Consider the following 23,005-nt stretch of genomic DNA (forward strand, 5'->3'; position numbering starts at 1 on the left):
GATCAAAATTGGTCCGGTTTCTATTTTTCTTTTTCTAAAACCAGATTTGACCGGTTCATATATATTTTTTAATTTTTTCTATTTTATATAGCTTTTATATATAATATATAATTATATATAAAATAGTTTTGTATCATACGAGAAATTACTAATTAATAATATTAAATTTTAAAATATTATAGTATTTTATTTTTTGTATTAATAGTTAATAATATATCACTTTATATTATACTATACTATAATATATCATTATATTATATATTATAATATATCACTATAGTCTATAATACAATTATAATATATAATATAATATACTATAATATATTATCACTATAGTATTATATACTATAATATTCTATATTATATATATTATATAATATATAATGTGGTACATTAAAACTTGAAAACCGGATCGAACTGAACTGAAAATCGATAAAATCGAAATATCAGTTTAAGAGGGTAACCGGTGCGTAATAGATTTTGAAAAATGCAAAACCGGTACATACTGATTCAGTCCTAAATTTTGTCCAAAACTGGACTGGACTAGACCGGTTACACTCCTAATCCTTAGCAAGTTGCTAGTTGATGAACAAATGCCTGTGATAGTCTCAATCTGATTTGATTGATATTGTGACAGACAGTTCGTATTAATCCTCAGAAAGTGACCCTATAGAATTTCCCGTTTGAAAAATTCAAATCATTGTAAGGCTAATTTGATGTTTTCCTTAATTTATTTCAATTGCATCTTGCCATTATAGTTGGGTCGACCTTGGAAACACGATGGCTATATGATTATCAAATGATGGCAGGCACATATTCATCTTGTGAATATTGGCAAAACCTATTATTCCATTCAACTAATTTCTTAATGTATTTTGTTTGTCAAGGGTGAGCCAACAGTATGGTCCAATAAGCGATGGGGGTTGAGGTAACCATTTCTAAAAATCCTCTAAAAATCACAGCCAACCATTTCTATAAAAGGGAAAAAAAAATAACTCAGATTGATGATTAAGAGGAAGAAACAACTGATTTTGGGATCAAACTGAGGACCATTAGGCGTAACATTTTAATTGGGTTCATATGCGATTCTAATACCCGTAGTCAAAGTTATGGTCCAAATATGACGAGTACACAATATATATTGCCTCAATCATATGAATCTTTAGATTTTATTATCATATTTGCACTAATCTTCCTTCTTTAAGTAATCCAACACTATCAACGTAGAATATGTCAACTCAACATCATCAAATCCAAATCCCCTTCCATCATTTTGGCTTCAAATTTCCACCAAGATTGAAAACCAAGTCCATATGTAGTTTGTCCAATTCATTTACATATATGTGCATGTAAACAAATAATAATTGGAATGATCAAATATTTTTGAGTAAATTTTCATTCTTCAGTTTTTTAAAGCAAGGTGTATCAGCTTGACCTGATCCATCCCAGATAAATAAATGGACCAACTGAGTTGTAATGGATCTACCCTTAAAATAGGCATGTCAGGTTTGGGTCGAAGTATTTGACCCAAATAATTATTCTGATAAATTAATTCAGATTGATTAAAATAACCTAACACCACCAAGACAATTCATGATAGCATAGTCTATTGCACAAACCCCAATTGATATGTTGTCACGATAATTTTTCACAAGTAGGCATCTTACTTCTATAAGTGGAAAAATCGGTAAAATGCTTCTTGTGCTTAATGAGCTTAAACCGATTGGGCTTCATTTGAGGTTTCAATAGGATTTGGTTTGGAGTTTCAGTTTCTATCAAGTTCAAATCTAATTTTTCATGACCCAATAAAAATAATATAGTATAAAAGAATGGATAAGAGTGTAATGACATGAATTTGAATGGTTAATAGCATATAGAAGTAATTTAATCGAATGATTAAATACTAAACTAAACCAAGCTTCATTTAGGGTTTTAGATTCCACAAGACATTTAGGATTTCAATTGGGTTATAAGTATTTGGAGTTTTACTAAGGTCAAAACCGACTTTGGTTTGGCACAAAAATGAATAGTTGGATAAAATAGTGTTTTTCTTAGGTACTGGCATGATCACAAAACTTGATTTTTCTTTCATTTCCTTCATATTTCTATCTTATGGCTCCTCTTGGTGCTAAGTGCAATACTATTCACCAAGTATGGCTAAGATCTTGCAAAGCATCCGAATGAAACTTTTCTAGACTGATTTGGACAAGATTTACTCTTCTCTAAAATTTGTGAAAATAACTTTACACCATAGAATTCAAAATAATCCTATGAAGCTAAGAGTGTACTTCATTTCACAAAATTCAATTCCTAAGTGCCTAGAACAAATCAAAACATGTTTTCAAACATATGTTGTCCGCAAAACAAAAATTGTTTTATTGAGGCGTAAAATCCTAAGTATTCATCTTAAACTAATGACGTAGATAGTTTCTCATTCTCACACTCCTAAGTATTTCAAATAAATGAAATTGTGTTTCTGATAGCTAAGTGGGCCAAAAACTGACTATGCTAACAGATTCAATCATATTCAATTGCTCGATTCGTGAGACATTTTTGAGATTTTCATAATGATCCTAAAGTTTAAATAAATTCATCCACTGAATTTCTAATAGGCTGTTACAATTCTGGCTTGGAAGAAAATACCATAAAGGCTAAGGCTAGCTGCCATGGGATATACACACTGGAACATGGTGGCTCGTGGATGTGCTGTGCAACCATAATAACAGAAAATTGAGGGGCTGTTTGAGGTGGTCACGGGGAGAGTGATAAGCAGTGGAAGAGAGCTTGGTGGTGCATAAACAATGAGGAGCATGCAAAGGCTTTTGGTGGAGGACTACCTAAGGTGGAGAGTGGTTTCACATGTAGGGGTTGCCTATTTTGCATTTCAAGTACGTGGGAGGGAGGGGTAGCTGACCTCACGGTGTGGCATATGGGGAGCGTGGGGACTTGGCTAACATGAAGGTGGTGTTGTGCGGTGTAACTGAGGCTAAGGCATGGAGGTAACTTAAATTATAATATTTGAAGTGTAAAATTCAAAAGCTAAAATTAATAGTTAAACTCATGGAAATGAACCAAATTAATTTTGAGAAGCAAGAACATGAAAGAGACATAACATAAGATCAGTACGGAAAAACAGAACCAAAAAGTTCCACAGACAAAGTTGACAATTGTTTGAAAACACCGAACTAACTGACGACCGCTCAATCTCAATCCAACGCAGCATAATCGTACGGTGCTAGACAATTGTCCCCCACCGGAAATATATATATCCTGCTGTTTCTTTTCATCATACTTTTTTTCCTTTTTTGGTTATAACATAGAAAATGCGGCAATCAAAATAGAAACTCCAATGGACACCATTACTCCATGCTCAGCGAGACTCGCTGCATCAGAACCAACCACTGTGGGAGTAGTTGTAGTAGTAGTACTGCTCTTTGGACTACCTGCTGTATTCTTGTCATCCTTTGGCTTGGTTGGGGTAGGTGCCGGTGCAGGTACGGGAGGCTTTGCAACGAAAATGTCCAGGGGAAGAAGCACTTTGTCTACTTTGTAAATTGAAAGCCGGTTATCCGAGTATACCGTACCGATCACTGTGGCATTGACAAGGCCAGTCGAAATGTTAACTTGTTTTCCCATTGAGGTCACATTTAGTGGGTAATCACCAGGGTTGGTATCTCCTGCCTGTGTTCTCAATGGGTTGGTCACCGTTTGAAAGTTTTCTAGAGTATAAAAACTGGTCAAGGTATGAAACTGTATGAGTCGGATCTTTTGTTCGTCACTGAGAGAATTTAGAGTACCCGACTTGAGGCTTGAAAATGCAGCATCGGTTGGAGCAAAAAGAGTAAAGCCGTTCTTTGTATCGTTGAGCTGCCCTTTAATTTGGTCAGCTACTGCAGTCCTCTTTAAGAGGCGGATTAAGATTGTGAAACCACCTGCCTTTTGGAGGATTTTGGTTACGTCGGGAGGACCAGGTGGTGTCGGGGCATCAGCAAGCTTAGCCGGTGAATCAGCAGGTTTAGCCGGGGAATCAGCAGGCTTAGCCGGGGCCACAGCTGGCAAGGCAGGGGCCTGAGCTGGCTGGCCTAAAGTTGAGGTACTGCAGTAGCAGAGAAAAGCAAGTAGAAGTGACAAGGAGAGGAAAGCATGTTTCCTCATCTTTGTAAACACGGTGGTTTGCGTTCCTCTTGGGAAATTTGCAGATGCAAGAGTGGTAGCAGTGCTTAGTTGCAGGAGTGATTGATATGTGATGAAGTGAGAAGATCACAAGAGGCTTTTATTTAGGCTTGGAGACACTGAATGTAGGCGAAACGATACAATCTTAGTTACAAAACCTCGATTAGATGTTAGCAGCTCATCCTTCTATGATTGGTGAGAGATTGAAAGGAGGATATAGAATCGGATCAGATTTTGCCAGTTTAGCTACTAGTTTGCTTGGAAAGGCAGCAAAAAACATGGGGGATCTTAAATGCATGTCATAAGTTAGTGAAGAAGAATGCATGCATGGTTTGGTATATCTGATGCTAGAATCATTGTCGTACGTCTAACTCTGTTGAGTGTGACATATTTAATAATATTTAATAAAAAAATTATTACAAGAAATAAAAAATTGAGTCATTAAACACATAAACTTGGGCTTTAAAAACTCATATGCATGCAGCTGTTAAGGAAACTTAGCACACCCTGGTCTTCTTCTCTACTCTTTCGCCGTATGAGGTCGCGTTTCACAGGTAGTCCTTTACATTCTTTCCTGCACTTTTATTGCCTGAAGAAAGGAAGGAATTGAGGATAAAGATTATATAGTTATTGTAGGGAAGATTTTCTGAAGTTAAAGGATGCCGCCTTCATGCATTCATTCTTTCTTACTCACAAACTACTGATCCTTCCATGTACACCATTTATCTTTAATTCTAATTCATTACAAAGGAACGTCATTGTTCTTGTTCCTCAAAGACTTGGATTAATGGAGATCGATAGGTCGAAGCTCGATCGGTTTCTTGTCATCAAAATCATCCAAACAAGTAATTGGTTCCTTTTTTGTCATCCTTTTTTGTCAAAAAAATGTTCTTTGAATGTTTTCATTATCTAATTATTATTCCACCATACGCAAGTTTTTCAACTATATATAGGCAGGCAATCTCGAAAGGTTTTTATTTTTTATTTTTTATGTTGAACTTCAACGTTAAGCATTTAACCAAATAAAAGGTTTTTTAATTAATGCTTAATGAAGTTAAACATAAAAAACAAAAAACTCTAGCTAAATTCAATGACTGATGCTACTTTTGAGATCATCTGAAAGTTCTGTTTTTCTTGAGAAATATCTATTCCTTTTTCCTCTCGATCTCCTCCTACTGCGCTCAAAGAATAAAATTGTGTTTGTCCCTTCCTCTTTCATTGACAATTATATACATATATATATATATATAGGAGGTAATGATCAAAACTCCTCAAGCTTCCGAGAATAACGGGGAATTAGAAGCCCAAAATCAGATTGCCTCCTCGAGCACAACGTACTTCCCACTTCATTTCTATTTATCTTCATAGTGAAAAATTTGGTCACATTAAACCAAAGTGTTTAAAACTTATAAGATTCCAAAGTCAGTTGTCTAGCTAATTAAACATTGCTTCGACAAGATTAATAAACGATCGACCTAGCTAGTAATAATGTCAAGGCCTTAGCAAAACAAATTAAGAGCATTAACGATCAATGTTTGGCCAAATTAACGTGTCTCACGTACAAGTGAGTACACATATATTAGAAGGGCTGAGGAGAATTAAAGTCACCACGTACGTCCTTTTGTTAAGATGATCTAATGACTTGGTGCCGAAAGCTACGTATCTCTTGATAATGACCTGATCAGTGCCATGTAGTACAGTATGTAAGTGGGTAATTAGGATATTGCCTGTAGGTTGTATATATATATATATATATATATTAATGTTCTGATCATTTATTTTCCGTCTCATTCTTTTGTATGCTTTTTCGTAAAAATCAAAAACAAAAACAAATATTTTTATAGGCAAATGAGATTGATAAAATATATCTGATTGATTTAGCAAATTCATTGGATGTTAATCATGAAAAGTGTATCATATTTAAATCATTTTTATTGGTGCATGATATGTGTATGTTATTTGATTTGTGTATGCATGCGCGCACATGATCACATTGCACACCTAGCTCATTCAATCGAGGTCATATTGCATGCATGTATATATGAGATTTGGCAATAAAAGTTGAATGTGTAAAAAATCTACGTACACATTCATTTCGGTTCACATTATGGCCGTAAAGTGTTCAACAAAATGCCACGTACGCAATCATATAATTCGTAATTTTGGGGTTCTTACATTAGTTCACTTCATAATTTGATATCGGGGCACTTCTATATGTTGTTGCTCAACTTGTTTCAAAACCACGATCACAACTTGACGTGAATGTCATGTTGACTCTGTCATTAACACATCATGATTTGCTATATATGTCTTGGGATCACGTTCATATATAGGTATTGATTATGATCAGAATACGTCCATGCATGAGCATATATAATGGACGAGAGTCCAAGTTCATTTGCATTACATCCATATAATTCATGTGCATTAGATCATGCATTTTTGGTTACTAATCATGCTCGCACATTTTGATTGTTAGTGCCTCATTATTATTTGATGATCGATCTTACATTTTAAAATTGCTTCCTCTTTGCCACTATAGTACTAAACGCCAACTCATATTAATGAGCCTCTAGCTCATGATGCTTCTGGCTTTCATGATGCTCAGATTCAAAAACATTTTCATCATAATCCTTTTTCTTTTTCTTTTTTTTTTTTTTTTTTTTTTTGGCTGTCCTTTTTTATCTAGAGAAATCTTACTTTGAGTGATTTGAAGACCACTTTAATTTGTAATACCCAACACTTATTGAAAGGATAATGTTAGGGGAACTCCTAGCATGTACCGTTGGGCGTGCCCATTAGTACTATATTTGAAATTTTTTTTCATTTTCTTTTAAACATTTTTTTAAAATCCCTAATCATTATAAAAATATATATATATATAATTTCACTAATAATCACTTTCTTAAATATTAAGAGAAAAACTTAAAATATCCCAGCAGTAACTTTAAGCAGTAAGTTTGAGGGGATCAAGCATCATTTTTCCTTATTGAAAACGTGGTGGGCCGGGGATACTAATCTAATTTCTGACCTCTCACATTTCTCACTACCACCTCCTCCTCCTCCTCCTCCTCCTCCTCCTTCTTCTCAATTAATGTACGATCTCATTGATTCTTTTGGAAATCGACATCTATGCTCATAGATTAATGCCTTTTCTTCTCACTGATTTAAAAGTACTTGACGTATTTCTTTTCCATGTGCCTAGTTTCAAGCCTAGGTTTGATCACAGATCCAAGACTAAGCAAAATTGGCATGTGTATCAGTGGCAAGAGCAAAATCGTCACTTCTTCCCGGCCTATACGAGGTAAATATGTTGTCAATTCTAAGCTCACTTATTACTTTTATGTCAACTTCTTTATTTGTTAAATGTGTTTGGATTTGGATTTTGCTGGATGCGATTCGAATATAGAATTGCAAAATGTTTGTTTGGTTTAGATTTTAGGAGCTGGACTATGGTTCTAGTGAGCAAATCCAGCAGGGTGGGTAGCACCACTAATTGTTATATCTACATTGATGTGTGCCAATAGATAAAAGCAGTGCAATTGTGATATATAGAACAGCTTCATAATTTCAAGAGAAGAAGAGGCAACAAATCATCATCCATGCATACTTAATTAAGTACGTGTGTTTTGACTAATGTTCATGAGTTCATCAACATGTTGTAGTTTCAGTACTAAATTAATTATTCTTTTATTTTTTTTCATCCCGCATTGAAGATGACCATTGGGGAAAAAAAGAAAATAACAATTAAAAAGGTTTACCTAAAGTTATATTTTCTTACAATAGTTGCAAATTAAATTCAATCTTGATTGATCTATAGCTAAGCCAATGTAGAACATGTACGTTTTAGACATCTTAACCAACTGTTATATTGCACTAGTATCTAGCTAAGACAATAGGCTCTAAGCACTTTCTAATTAATGCCTTCATGTCTAACGTCCATGTCAAAAGCTAATTATTTGCAAACCATTTGTTCCAAACTACATCGATGATCCGGCCTATTGACACGACTCTTCAAGACATAAAATGAGAAAACGAATTACTTGAAGGAAGAAATGATCAATTGAGTAAAAAGCGAAAAATTAATTAAAATGAAATCTCAAAATTAGTCCATAACATGGATACAATAGGGGGGAAAAAAAACAAAAGGAAAATATGATCCTACATATGGGATGAGGAAAGATATTGGAAATTATTTTTGAAAGCACACAATGTAGATTACAACAGTACGTTCAACCCAACTTTGCTGCATAATCATGCAAGAAGATAAACTGGGACCCCAGTACTAACAAAAATAATCAAGCTATTAATACTTGAATGCCCTCAAGTTCCTTTCACCATAAAGAATGCAGCCATAGCAACTCCAATGGATAGCAACATTCCATTCCTACGAAGGCACATTGCACCTGACGCACCCACTTTGGCAGCAACAACACCCCCTGATGGACTGTCTGCACCATCTGGCTTAGAGAGTTTGGGGCCTGCTGCTACTTTAGGCTTAGGAGAAAAAATGTCAAGAGGGAGAAGCACTTTGTCCACTTGATATATAGCAAGCTGATTATCTAAATATATTGTGCCACCCAATGTGGTATCCACAAGGCCAGTTGAGATGTTCACTTGATTGCCGGCAGTGGTCACGTTTAGCGGGAATTCACCATCGCTAGTATCTCCAGCCTCTGTCGGCACTGGATTGCTCAAGGTTTGAAAGTTTGACAGAGCAACCATAGTGTTCAAGATGTGAAATTGTATTAATTCTGTCCTTTGTAGGTCAGACAGAGAGTTTATAGTGCCTGCTTTGAGGTTTGAAAATGCACTATCTACTGGAGCAAAGATGGTAAACCCAATGTTTGAATTGTTGAGCTGCCCATATAGTTGTTCTGCCAATCCAGTGCTCTTTAAGAGGCGGATAAATACCGAGTAGCCATGGGCCTTCGTTAGGATTTTGACGATGTCGGTAGGACCTTTTTGTTTGGGGACTTGGGCAGACTCGACTGGGGCATTTGCAGGCTGGGTCGGGGGCGTGGCAGCCGGGGTTGGTGGTTTAGCGGGTGCAGTTGGGGGAGTGGTTGGTTGAGCTGGAGACACGACGGGTGGTGAAGGAGCCGCAGTCGGTTGGGCTAAAGTTGTAACGCTATGCCGGAAGAGAAAAACAAGTACAATTGAAAGGACGAAGAGAACCTGCCTGGTCATCTTTGTACTTCTTAACATGTGGATGGCCGTGATTAGCTCGGGTGATTTGCAAATGCAGAAGTGGTGCTTGAGGGGCTTGATGAGTGTGGGAGGGAGGATATGGCTTTTATGGAGGCTGAGAGAGAGTGAATTTAGGTGAAAAGGTTCAAATCTTGCTGCAAATCCGTAGCTGTTTGCAGCTTATCTGTCTTGGAAAGGTAGAGGAATCTATCATCTATGGATAGTGCGACAGATATTGTTGTTTCAGCAACTAGTTTGCTTGGAAAGGCAGGAAAATAGAGAGGGGATCTCAAACGTTTGTGCAGGTAAACAAGAGATGCATATCATTGCTTTTGCTTTCGCATATATATGATTACTATTAAATTAGCTGTAAAGGCTCATTTGCTTGCTTGCAACGTCCTATTAGAAAAGTAGATCAGAAGAACAGAGACTTAGATAATCAAAGGGAGGGAGGGATGCTGCATGCTTCTTAATTGTGAGTATGATCGGTACATAACCTATTCCACCCAATTAGACAACTTTTTAATTTAAAATTTAATATATATATATATATATATTAGACATATATATATTTAATCCTAATGTTCCCTGCAGATTTCTTGTCTTAAAAAGGGTAATTTAAGACCCACTTTAGGATACATGTTATGTTGGGAACATAACATAGAAGAAAGTAATTTAAAATGATTTGTTTTTTTTGTTTTTTTCGTTGCACCATATGATGAGATAATGACATGATGTTTTTAGCAGATTTTTTTATTTGTCCTTATTCTTAAAGTCATCATGATTTTGGTGACACGTACGGATACCTAGGAAGCACTCCAGTTCCATAAATATTTCCCGAAAATAGATTCTATAATATTTACAGATCTACATTTATTCTCATTAAACTTTTTTATTAAGTAAATTATATTATATATCTTTAGTACATTACATTGCAATATATGAGATCTGTATCTTGGCCTTTGTTAAAGCTGTAACCCCGAATGCGAGTCTGGGTATTTGGTTATATTCGAATTCGTATCTGGGTTTTATAATGCGGTTTAGATCTCCGATCGGGTTAATTTAACTATAATTCAGATGGTTATCCAACTATAAAGTTCCATATACCGTTACCGAAGTTGTAACCAGATCTTCGATTTTTTTATTAAAAAAACAAAAAAAATTTAGAATAGGGACTACAAAGTACAAACACAAAACGACGCGCTGTTTTATCTATAAAACTTTTTTTTTTTTAAATATAAAATTTGATTATAGGTGTCGGATATTAATCCGAATCCTGCATTATATAATCGTTTCCACATCCAGATGCGACTAGGACGAAATCAGGACCCACCTGAATTATCCCAATTTTCTGAAATTCTGACGGCACCGGATAAAAAAGAAAAAATTGGCCACAGGCCCACATTTTTGTATGTGAGAAATTTGGCTTCAAATCTTCCCAACGATTTAATACCAATTTGATTTGGAATTAGTTTTAGCTTTAGCCTACATGAATACTAAATTTATGTCACTTTGAAGATGATTTTGCCATAAAGTTATTTCTCTTTCTAGCTCGCTTTTGTTTTATATATTTGGTTAGATAATTGTAACGCTTCAATAGAAAGACCAAATCACATTACCTATATTTTAAAAGAACTAGTCAATGATAGGGATGTACAAGAAACCGACAAACTGGTAGTGACCGACACAAACCGGCCGTTGGAGTACTGAACCGCCAGGGAACCGGTCAACAGGTGACAGAAATTTAACAAAACCGACATTTGTCGATTCGGTCGCGATTTGATGCCGGCTCAAACGGCTGAACCGGCCGACCACATATACCTATATTTTTTTTTAATTTATACCTATATCAAACGACGTCGTTCCACTTAAGTTTAAGTGGAACGACGTCGTTTGATGCTTTCAATTGTGATTAAAATACATCTAAAAGACGTCGTTTGTATTAAAACAAACGACATCGTTTTATCTATGAGGGAAAAAAAAAAAAAGATAAGTAGAACGTCGCCGTTGGATTTAGAACCAAACGGCGTCGTTTAAATCTTCTTCTTCCTTCTTCTTCTTATTCCTCGATTCACGTCCGTTTCTGAGTTTCACATCCTCTCTCTCTCTCTACTCTCTCAGAGAACCAGTGCCGTTAGGAGAATCGAGAACCGACTATGAACCACCAGAGTAGATACGAATGGTTTTTCTCCTCCTCATCAATCGGTTACGGTCGGTTGCTCCGACAAATCTCACATCTTCGATCAACATCGATTTTACCCAAAAACCACGCCAATTAGATCAGTTTTCACCCCTAGTCAATGATACAATTGAAGGCCCATTAGAACTTTATAAAGAGTAAGAATTTCTTCTTCTTAAGTAATGTGGGATCTCATACACTACCTATCCTCAATCTTATCGTATGGAGGTATCACAATCTACCCTCCTTAAATTCTCGGCATCTTCGCCGGGCCTGTCTATTGTAGATGACATGGTTCAAGTCCCACATTTCTGGTTGAGACTATCTCTGATACCATTTGTAACACTCCAATTGAAGGCCTAAACCACATGGCTTATACTCCAAAAAGACTAGTCAATGATATAATTAGAGGCCCATTGGAACCTTATAAAGAGCAATAATTTTTCCTTTCTAAGCAATGTGAGATCCCATTCACCACCTACTATTATCTTTATCATATGAGATATCACACATATAACAGCATTTAATTATATAACTTTCTTGTTTTAAATACACACACACACACACACACACACACACACATATATATATATATATATATATCAAGATTTAAGAATAATAATAGACGTATAATGTAATTATATTTTAAATTAAAGGTATTCTTATAAAAAGGTCTTGTTTTTATAAGTTACTTTATAAAAAGAGTTTTCCTACATACAAGTAAAGTCGCATACTAATCTGCATACCAATATTGATTCTTTCATATTCAAAATGTAAATTGGCACTGTTTTCAAACAGATTTACTTTTTGACTAATCAAATATGATTTGTGCACATATTAGTACACAATTTTGCTTGCAACTAAATTTTTCCTTCTAAAAATATCTATGTTTTAAAACAAAATTATACAGTCTCCCTTAGTCCCTCGTCATTCCAAAAAAGTCCTTGCCTCCAGCCCGTCACCCATCACCTCACGATCTCTTTATCAAAACTCATGCACAACTCATGTTTGTAAAAAATCTAAAGAGGAATCGTGTATTGAATTTAATGGTTTTTTTATTACAATTCACCTCTATATAGTAGTGAGTATTTATAGTCATATTATTTATAGCCATATTACATAACATAATACAATGCCTTGACCACTCATTTTATGACACCTAGTAGCCTAGTCATCCTTTCCATAACAAGAAGATTTTGTAGAATTATTCTCCAAGTTTCTGGAATGTGCTTCTGGTTTGCTGAGTGATGATGCTATTGCCTTAATATCCCCTGCGATTCAAGTGGCATTGTTGTGAGAGTGAGGCTTGATTGAAGAAGAGTAAACCGAGCAATGGAGAGAGGTTTTGTGAGAATATCAACAATTTGATCTTTGCTTGAAACAAAAGAAACTCAGAGAGATTTTGCTACAACTCTTTCATGGACAAAGTGGTAATCTAGTTCAACATACTTCATCCTGATTAGATTCATGGATAGGTATGTAGCTCCTATATTGTCACGACAGAATATGGGAGGCTCAGGAAGTACAATGCCAAGTTCTCTCAAAAGTGACTGTAACCAAAGAACCTCAGATGCAGTGTTAGCAACAGATTTGTACTCGGCTTCCATAGAAGATCGAGCAATCGTGAGTTGTTTCTTCAAACTCCATGAAATTAAATGGTTTCCAAAATAAATACAGAATCCTCCAGTGGATCTCCTATCATCATGAGACCCAGCCCAATCAACATCAATAAAGGCAGTCAATTTAGAAGAAGAAGTAGGAGAGAAATGTAAACCCAAATGATGAGTGTTATTCAGATAACGCAAGATACGTTTAACTACTATACAATGAGGAAGACGAGGACAATGCATGTATTGACAGACTCGATTTACAACAAAGGATATATCTAGACGAGTGAATGCAAGGTACTGAAGACTACCTACAACACTACGAAACCACTGAGGTTCTTCAAAAGTACATCCATCTAAGGCTATTAGTTTCTCTGAACCGGACATAGGCATAGATACTGACTTGGAGTTATGCATATGGGTCCATTTTAATAAGTCATTAATATATTTTGATTAAGACAGAAAAAGACCAGCAAGTGTTCGGTGAACTTCTCTGCTAAGAAACTAGTGTAAAGACCCTAGATCTTTAACTGAACAATACGCATGTAAAGCAATGATAAACTCAAAGATAAGCTTGGAATTAAACTCACTTACAATTATATCATCCACATATATCAAGCTATAAATGCAATCAGATATGGTGTGCATGATAAAAAGAGAAAAGTCTACACTAGAACACCGAAAACCATTGAAAGTAATCTATCACTAAGTTTTGCAAACCAGGCTCTAGAAGCCTATTTTAAACCATAGATAGATTTTGTTAACTTACAGACATGGAGTGGAAAATCAGGGTTCACAAACCCGGGTGGTTGTTTCATGTAAACTATTTCTTCAAGATCCCCGTGGAGGAATGCATTTTGTATGTCCAGTTGGTGAATAGCCCAGTTCAAAGAGACTGGCAAGGAGAGAAGAAGTCGAATAGTGGTGGTTTTTACCACTGGACTAAATGTTTCAGAGTAATCAATACCCTATTGTTGATGAAATCCTTAAACCACAAGTTGTTCCTTAAGCCTCTCAATGGTGCCATTGGCACAACGTTTGGTTCTTAAAATCCATTTAAAACCAAGAAGATTGTAAGAAGTGTTGTTTGCAAAAAATGAAGTAGGTGGCGGTGTTTGGTAAGCTTGGTCAAATCGGTGGTAACAAGTGACCGCAGTGTGACCAACTTTAAGACAGACTTGACACACAACTTTGGGAGTGAAGGGTGAGGTTGGAGGTCTCGGTCTAGGGAGCAAACCTCTGTCAGTGTTTCAACCATGGCCATGGCTACGGGAATTGTTGCATCCATGTTTAGAATATTGGAAGTTCATGGGGGTAGCATTGTTGGCAATAAGAGAGGTACTAGATAAGAGAGATTGGGTTTGATGGGCAAGTCTAGATTCATGATTCAAGAGATAGCTAAAACATTGATGGAGGGAGAGATCATCAAGACGAGTGGTGAGAGAGGTCACAAGAGATTCATACTCAATACCAAGTCTAGCAAGAAGATAGACGGCAAGTTCAGAATCATCCAAAGGGCGACCCACCGCACTTAGAATGGAAGCTAGAGATTGGACTTTATTGTAATAGTCAGTCACAAATTCAGGCCCTTTCTTAATGGTGGCTAATTGAAACTTAGTGTGGATGAGATGAGCCAAAGACTTGGCAACAAACAATTTTTGCAATGTCGTCCAAACCTCATAGGATGTAGAACAATCAAGCAGTTGTGCCAAGACTGAGTCAGAGAGGGAGGAATTAATTGTCGATATGATTAATTTATCTTGAAGACGCCATTGAGCATGAGCAGGATTTGGCTTACCATTAATGGTAGCGGAAGGTTGAGGAAATGAGCCATCAACATATCAAAAGATTTTATGTCCTTCCAAGAAGCGAACGTTTTGAGCTTTCCAAAAAAGAAAATTTTCAATGGTAAGTTTAATGTTGATAAAATGTGCCACGGAATTAAAGAGAGTGGGTTTGATAGGTGGTGGGAGGGTTGGATCAGTAACAACCATGGATAGTAGAAAAAATAAATTAGGACGTTGGTCCTTCAAGGCTCTGATAACATATCAAAACTCATACACAACTCTTTTTTGTAAAAAGTCTTAAGAGGAACCATGCACTGAATTTAATGATTTTTTATTACAATTCACCTCTATACAGTAGTGAGTATTTATAGCCATATTACATAACAGAATACAATGCCTTGCCCACTCATCTTGTGACACCTGGTAGCCTAATCATCCTTTCCATAACAAGAAGATTATGTGGAATTATTCTCCAAGTTTGTGGAATGTGCTTCTGGTTTGCTGAGTGATGATGCTACTGCCTTAATATTCTTACCCTGCCATCAAAACGTCGTCCCATGAATACCCCTCTGACTCTGACTCTGACTCTTATGAACCCTCACTCCCTCAGTTATTAACTTTTCTTAAAAAAACCCTAGCCTCCAACCCATCGCCCGTCGACCGTCAGTCACCTCTCGGTCTCTTCCTCCACCATGCAAACATCAAGAAGACCCTATCCCTCTTGATCAATGGCTCTCAAGTCTCAATCCATGGGTCTCGACTCTCAATCTGTGTCAATTTTTTTGAATTTATTTTTTTTACTTTTAATCCAATTTTATATATGCATTTTGGTTTTATTTTTTTGGATGATTTCGGTCAATGGGTGGTTCATGGTTGCTGGTTGTGATCTATGATAGGTTGTTGTGATCTATAATTAGGTATTGTGAATCTTGTGTTCTCCGATCTGTGATTTGGTGCCAGGTGGTTGTAGATCCAACTCTACTCCGATTTCTACTCGACTTGGTAGAGCAAAGTCAGAGCAAGATCTACAAGGGTCAGAATCAGAGTTGATATTAGGACATATTGACTCCAATTGAATCAATGCTCAGCCTTAGACCCCGGAATCGGTCCTTAAGCCAAAGGGTCTTTTGAAGGAAACTTTCTAGAAATAGAAACTGAGAGTTGAACGTAAGTAACAAGTGATCAGCAAGGAGAAACAAAATTATAAAGTAATTCAAAACTGAAATATTGCATTTATTTGAAAACACATGCTGACGGTGACGACCGCTCAATCCAACGCAGCAAATTAATCACACACTAGTTCTAGACGATTGATCATGTACTCACCCAAAAACACATATGCTACTGCATCATCATGTTTTCTTTCCTTTTTTCTTTTTTATAGCATAGATAATGCAGCAACCAAAACAGAAACTCCAACAGACACGAATACTCCTTGCTCTGTGAATCTCACTGCATCAAAATCAACCACTGTAGGTGTTGTAGTTGTAGTACTGCTCTCTTGGCTGCCTGCTGTCGTCTTCTTAGCCTTAGGTTTGGTTGGGGCCGGTGCTGGTGCTAGAACCGGAGGCTTTGCAACGAAAATGTCCAGAGGAAGAAGCACTTTGTCCACTTGATAAATAGCAAGATGATTATCCAAATATACTGTACCGCTCACTGAGGCATTGACAAACCGGTTGAAATGTTTACTTGGTTTCCCATTGAGGTCACATTTAGTGGGTAATCACCAGGGTTGGTATCTCCTGCCTGCGTTCTCGATGGGTTGCTCACGGTTTGGAAGTTTGCCAACGAGTAATATGTGGGTAAGGTATGAAACTGTATTAGGCGGATCTTTTGTTCGTCGCTTAGAGAATTTAAAGTACCCGATTTAAGGTTTGAAAATGCAGCATCGGTTGGCGCAAAAAGAGTAAAGCCATTCTTTGTATCGTTGGGTTGCCCTCTGATTTGGTCAGCCACTGCAGTCCTCTTTAAGAGGCGGATTAGGATTGTGAAACCGCCGGCTTTTTGGAAGATTTTGGTGACGTCAGGAGGGCCAGGTGGTGTAGGGGTTGATGCCGGGGCATCGGCAGGCTTAGCTGGGGCCACGGCTGGCAAGGCTGGGACCTGAGCTAGCTGGCCTAAGCTTGTGTTGTAGTGACTAAAACAAACAAGTAGAAGAGAGAAGGAGAAACAAACCTGCTTGCCCATCTTTGCATGCATATTGGTGGTTTGTGTTTCGCTTGGGAAATTTACGAATGCAATATTGGTTATAAGTAGTTGAAGTAGTGATTGATATTTTGCTGAAGGGAGAAGATCATGAGGGTTTTTATATATTATGGCTGGCTGAGAGAGTGCATAATTTAGGTGAAAGGGTACATGAATCTTAATTATTTGCAAAACACCTCGATCGATCAGATGCAGCAGCCCATCTTGCTATGATTGGTGGGAGATAGATTGAATGGATAGAATCAGAGATTTGCCATTTTAGCAACTAGTTTTCTTGAAAATAAAGGCAGCAATAAACATAGGAGATCATGATCTTAAATCATGTGTCACATGTCACATAGGAGATCATGAACCTGAAAACTTCATTTGCCTGCTAGCTAGGAGATTCATATTAGTTCTTATTTCCAGGTAGTCCTGTACTGCATTATATAAATATATATATATATATATATATATATTCTTTCCTACTCCAATAACTGTGTAATGTTCACCTTTATCATTTTCTGATCAATGCATATTAATAGTTTGTTAGCGTACGGCCTTCGCTTGTGTGAATAAACGTGCCTGTTTAAGTATGTGATCAAATTCTTCTAAATTTAAGGATCGTACATTACACAATTCGATCTAATTACATACAACAAAAATAAAGGAAAGAGGAAACAATAGAACGTTGGGCCGGAATTCTAGAGCTACCATGCGCGCATAGAGATGGATTAATGAGTAATGATCACTAGCTAGTTAGGATTGTAAGTTAGGTTTTATATAGAGTCGGCAAAGGATTTTAGAGTGTTTAAAAATGATTGTAATCAATTCTCTATATATAGTTTATTTAAATGTGGTTGCTGATTTTATATTTTGATAATTTCTTTAAATGGGTTTCTATTTTTGTCAACAAATTTCTTGTAATGCTCCAATAAAAGGCTCTAACCATATGACCTATATTTTAAAAAGACTAGTCAATGATACAATTGGAATCTCAATAGAATCTTATAAAGAGCAAAAACTTTTCATTTTCAAATAATGTGAAATCTCATACACCATCTATCATTGTCCTTATTATTTTGGGTATCACATTTCTTGTGTTCTTTATTTTGGGTATCAATGATTATTTTCTTGTTTGTGACTTCCCAATGATATTTATTTTTGAATATTTTTTAAATTTTGTTGTGTTGAGATAAAACATTAATTTATATATTCGCCCCTCCAAGCTATGTCTATGGGATCCATGCCATCCGAATTTTCAATTGATACCAAAGTAGGTTCACTTCATTTTGAATTAATCTAGAGTGTGATCCTGAACTAATTAACATCTTAGATAGAAAGATGGCAAGCTCTTCCATCACGGCTAACATATTTAAATGGCACTAATATTTATGCCTACTAAAGAAATTGCATGGGAGATTTTCAAAAATGCATAGTTGAGATGGCTCGGGTGAGCATAGAAAAATGTTTGAAAAGACCTTGCACAATTGTTGAAACTAGATATTCGAAGAATGTTAATCGCTATCCCAAAGATGAGTTAAGATTTTTATTGCTATTTCTTGTGAGAATTCAAAAGAATATCCATGTGAATCCTCTCTCTGTAGGGGTTTCTCTCCTGTCTCTATACCGCCCTTGCCATTCAGTAAGGATGGCAGATGAGTTATAAGAAATGTACAAGAATATGTCTATGTCAGAAAAGGAAAAAGATGAGATACTGATGGAGCCTAAAATCATAGAGCCAACAATCACACATGGAGGGAAATGCTTAATTATCTATGTTGTTACATACAGTTACTACAATAGGGACGCTTTCAAGAATACTATGAAGAAGGTTAGGCAAACTGTTATGCAAGTGACTTTTAAGGAGTTGGGATCAAAACTTCTACTTGTCGAGTTTGAAGATGAATGTTATAAGAACCAAGTGTTGAGCAAAGGTCCTTGGTCCTTTGATAAAAATATGGTGCTAATGAAAGCCATGGAAAAGGAGTTACAGATGACTAAGATTTGAATTATTGAAGCCTCTTTATGGGTTAGACTTTATGATATGCCTGTACATGTCATGAATGGAGGGTTGGAAGATTGCTTGGAAGTGCTATTGGAACGTTGGAGGAAGTTGATGCAGACCAAGGAGATGTTGCATGGGGGGAGTATATATTACCAAATTAAAATTCCACATTCACAACAAGATTCCACAATTTTAGCAATCCCACACTTTTAGCTAGTTAGTCGTTAAACAATCTTTGTACAGCAAAGCATTCTTCTTTCCATGTATACATTATCATATTCAAGTTTATATATACATGTATGAAATCAATGAACAGACAAGGAAAATATTTTCTACAATCTGTTTCTTAACATGGTATCAGCCAAATATCGACCCTGACATACCTTTGCATAGCTTCCATAGCTTCATGTTCTGATGATTCCTCTTCTTCCTCCCCATATCTCTTTCATCCCTCCAACTCTCCCAGCCTTGTACTTGTTTCCAGTCATCTCACCAGAGATAATTATCCCAAATGACAGTGTTCTCTTCGCCGAGCCCTTAATGCCAAAAACAAACTTTGTTTTGTTGATGGCACTTTCAAACCACCAGCCACCACCTCCACCGAATATATGCGGATTAAAGTTAGAATGGATATTACTCAACCTCTAATGTGAGGTAAAAGTATCAACTTGGGCACATGATGGCTCATGCTGGGTCAAATTTGCCTATGAGAGACTTCCTAATTTTTGCTATGCATTCGGGAGGCTAGGTCATTCCAACTGAGAGTGTACTGTGGGGCAATTTCAGCAAAATCTGTAGCAAGAAGATCAATTACCATTTGGTCAATGGTTGCGTGTAGGTGGAGCAACAAGAAAAAGGAGAGAGTTTCAATCAAAGAAAGGACCTTTTAGCTAGAGTTCCTAGCCAGTCCGATCAACAGCATCACTAGGAAAACTGCTGAATTCATGGCTGGAAATAACGAAGGCCAAGATTGTAGGTCTAATGTGCAAGATTCCAAGGATTCGATGGCTAGAGGGACTACTATGGTATGAAAGTTGACTATTGAGAATGGAGAGATTACCAAAAAGGAGGGTCAGAGGATAATACATGATCCCAAGATTGGTGCTAGCCATATAAATTATGAGAGGGAGGAAGAGGAGCTAATTATGGGAGGAGAAATAGTAGTAGTATTGAATCATTTGAATTTGAATAATTTAGATTGCATGCAGAGGAAGGAAAGTTATGGTAGTCCAACCTATGATTGCAGGTCTCAAATGTAGTGGAATTGAGACCCACAACCGTGATCATGGGTCTCAAAGGGTCTGGGTGGTTCTTTTGCAACCTACAACAACGGCTATGGGTTTTTGCCTCTAGTGATGATCAACGGTCACATATTATATAATAGCTTTATTTTCTTATTTGATTTGTTGATTAGACATGAGTCTTGGTCCAATAAGATCTCATTTTAGATGAATTTTTAAGATTTGGAATGGTTTGGTTTTAACGGTAGGAATTCCAGCAGAGCTTGAAAATCTATCTGCCCACCCAACAAAGACAACCAAAGTGTGGGGAAGGCAAAGGTGGAGCCGGAGCTCTAACACCCCACCTAGGCTTGGGTGGGGTGCAGGAAGGGTGGCTACCCACCCACATAGGGCAGATAGCATGCAGGTGGGTAGCACCCCTAAAGGTGGAAATCAAATACCCTCGAGTTTCTTGGAATAAAGGCAAAAGTCTATAAATACAAGTAAGAAATTAAAACTTGAGTACCTCCAAGAGCACAACATCTTTTCCAATTTATTTTGTTTGTCATCATTGTGAGAAATATGACAACATTAGACTAAAGTACATTTTAAACTTAGGTCCCAAAATCCGGTTTCAAGAAATTTTTATCTTAGAAATAATCGATGTGGTCTAGTTAGACCATGAGTTTGATGATTAGTTTGCCAAATTAACTAGTCTCACAAGTCACGCATATGAGAAGGGTTGAGATCAAGAAGTCACCAGCTTCTATTAAGAAGGAATGTGTATTTATATTAATTATATGATTTTTGTATTGCATCTCATATTATACAACTAGCTAGCTTATTCAATCAAGGCTTTACTGCATGGGGCAATCATAGTTGTAGACAAGTATAATCTTTGGATTTAATTGATCTTCTTTAGCTAAATAACCTTAAATTAGTTTATTAGTATCCCAAAGTAGGATGTTGCTACGTTCACAAAAGATTTCCACCGAAATCTTCTTCAAATCAGTTACTTCTTTTTTTTCACTTTTTCTTTCACCATTTTTTTAAACTATTTATATTTTTCTAAAATAAAAAAATACATGTTCATTTAAAAATACTTACTTAATCATTAAGTAAAAAACTTTTAAAAAAAATCAATAAAGAATTTCTACTGAAATTCTCTATGGCACTAATGTTTTCCCCCAAAGTATTATTGAATAAAGTTCTCGAAATAAAGAAATAAAAATATAGAGAACTTTATCCATTTGAAAAGGCCAAAACCCAAATAAAAAGAAAATGAGAAACAATGACACGATAAAAATAAGCAAAAGTGGCTCATTTAAAGTGCACTTTAAGAGGAAAAAAAATATTATTTGTGATCAATTATTTGCGTCAAGTATTTATACATTTTAATACGAAATTATCATTTTCGTAATAAATAATTGACCACGAATGTTTTTCTTGTAGCAAATTAAACTTTCTTAGGTTCCAACTCCATTAAGTTTGATTTATGATAGGCAATATCTCTCCTACAATAGTGCTTCGAAATTAAAAGTAGACCTCACTCACAAACTAAGGTATATATTAAGCTTCTTGATCGAGACTGGTCACATTAGATGAAAATATTTATGATATTTTCTCTCAATGTTATTGCATTTGTATTTTATGAATTATTGATATAAGATACATACAATTTCTCACGCAATACATGATTTTAGAATTATTAAAATTAATTCATTAATATTATTTATGACAATTATATATATTTAGTCTTATATTGTTAGGTTGATTTATTTTGGTGTTATTTTAAGAGAAATGATAATTGCAGTCATTATTTTAATTTTTTTAATAAAAAAATTTAATTTTTCATAAAAAAATTTAAATTTTAAATAATTAATTTTACTTTTTTGCACACGGTTTCAAACATTATTCCGATTTTAATTTTGACTGATGTATAATGTATTTGCACTCTTTATTTCCGGAAGTTTTTTAGCATTTCAAGCGCTCGCTAGTCCTACGCTCAACACGTAGTAGAGAAAAATCAAATCAATTTCTATAGATACGTGGGACATCACGGTCGAGCAAATGGCTGATGCATTCCCTCAATTTGTGTTTTCCAAACAATCACGAAGCCTGGCATCATTTTGCTCTCAAAATCACCTGAAATCAAGTGTTCTGCTCATATGTTGACATTGACAGAAGCAACAACTAGATGGAAATTGCAATTTAAGTCTCACGTATGATTGAAGGTCAGTTCCTCTATTTGTAGATTTTTTGTTCATATTGAACAGTACTTATTGGTAGTTTTGATGATGATTCGTGAATTTTTTTTGTTCCAACATTGCTATATTTGCATCTCTAAAAGTTAAGCTTTATTTCATAAAGTTGGAATCGATACATAAATTGATCACAAGTTCATGCTTCAAAATATATACTTCATTGAGCCCATTCATAGTGTGCATGCTGGTTGTTCGGTAAAATGTGACAGTATCTTATAGGTTTTTAATTTCAAGCATTTCTCTACAATTTATTTCGTTCATGTACGTTATTCCTTGTTGAGTATGCGATGTTTGTGTATTGATGGCCGCATGGAAATTAAAAATCAACACATTCATTTGGTATCACATTGTGGATAACAAGAAATGCCTCATTGCCATATAGTTCCAAATATC

At 35.9% G+C, this 23,005-nt stretch overlaps 2 protein-coding genes and 1 pseudogene across 2 annotated transcripts; all 3 read right to left on the reverse strand.

Annotated features, from left to right (window-relative positions):
* Positions 1-3,063: 3,063 nt before the first annotated feature.
* Positions 3,064-4,255, reverse strand: LOC122292479 (fasciclin-like arabinogalactan protein 12). The gene has a single exon (XM_043100858.1). It carries the CDS (start codon positions 4,153-4,155, stop codon positions 3,310-3,312), a length of 846 nt encoding a protein of 281 aa, XP_042956792.1. The 5' UTR covers positions 4,156-4,255; the 3' UTR covers positions 3,064-3,309.
* A 3,981-nt stretch (positions 4,256-8,236) lies between these two features.
* On the reverse strand, positions 8,237-9,461 carry LOC122292457 (fasciclin-like arabinogalactan protein 12). The gene has a single exon (XM_043100818.1). The coding sequence runs from the start codon at positions 9,379-9,381 to the stop codon at positions 8,497-8,499; it is 885 nt and encodes a 294-aa protein (XP_042956752.1). The 5' UTR covers positions 9,382-9,461; the 3' UTR covers positions 8,237-8,496.
* A 6,853-nt stretch (positions 9,462-16,314) lies between these two features.
* Positions 16,315-17,162, reverse strand: LOC122290969 (annotated as a pseudogene).
* Positions 17,163-23,005: the final 5,843 nt, after the last annotated feature.

This window comes from Carya illinoinensis, chromosome 13 (genome assembly GCF_018687715.1).
Source record: "Carya illinoinensis cultivar Pawnee chromosome 13, C.illinoinensisPawnee_v1, whole genome shotgun sequence".
In the NCBI taxonomy this organism is placed as follows: domain Eukaryota; kingdom Viridiplantae; phylum Streptophyta; class Magnoliopsida; order Fagales; family Juglandaceae; genus Carya; species Carya illinoinensis.

Excerpts from the sequence above, each read along its gene's own strand:
- LOC122292479 (XM_043100858.1), bottom strand. The coding sequence starts at position 4,155 with ATGAGGAAACATGCTTTCCTCTCCTTGTCACTTCTACTTGCTTTTCTC.
- LOC122292457 (XM_043100818.1), bottom strand. The coding sequence starts at position 9,381 with ATGTTAAGAAGTACAAAGATGACCAGGCAGGTTCTCTTCGTCCTTTCA.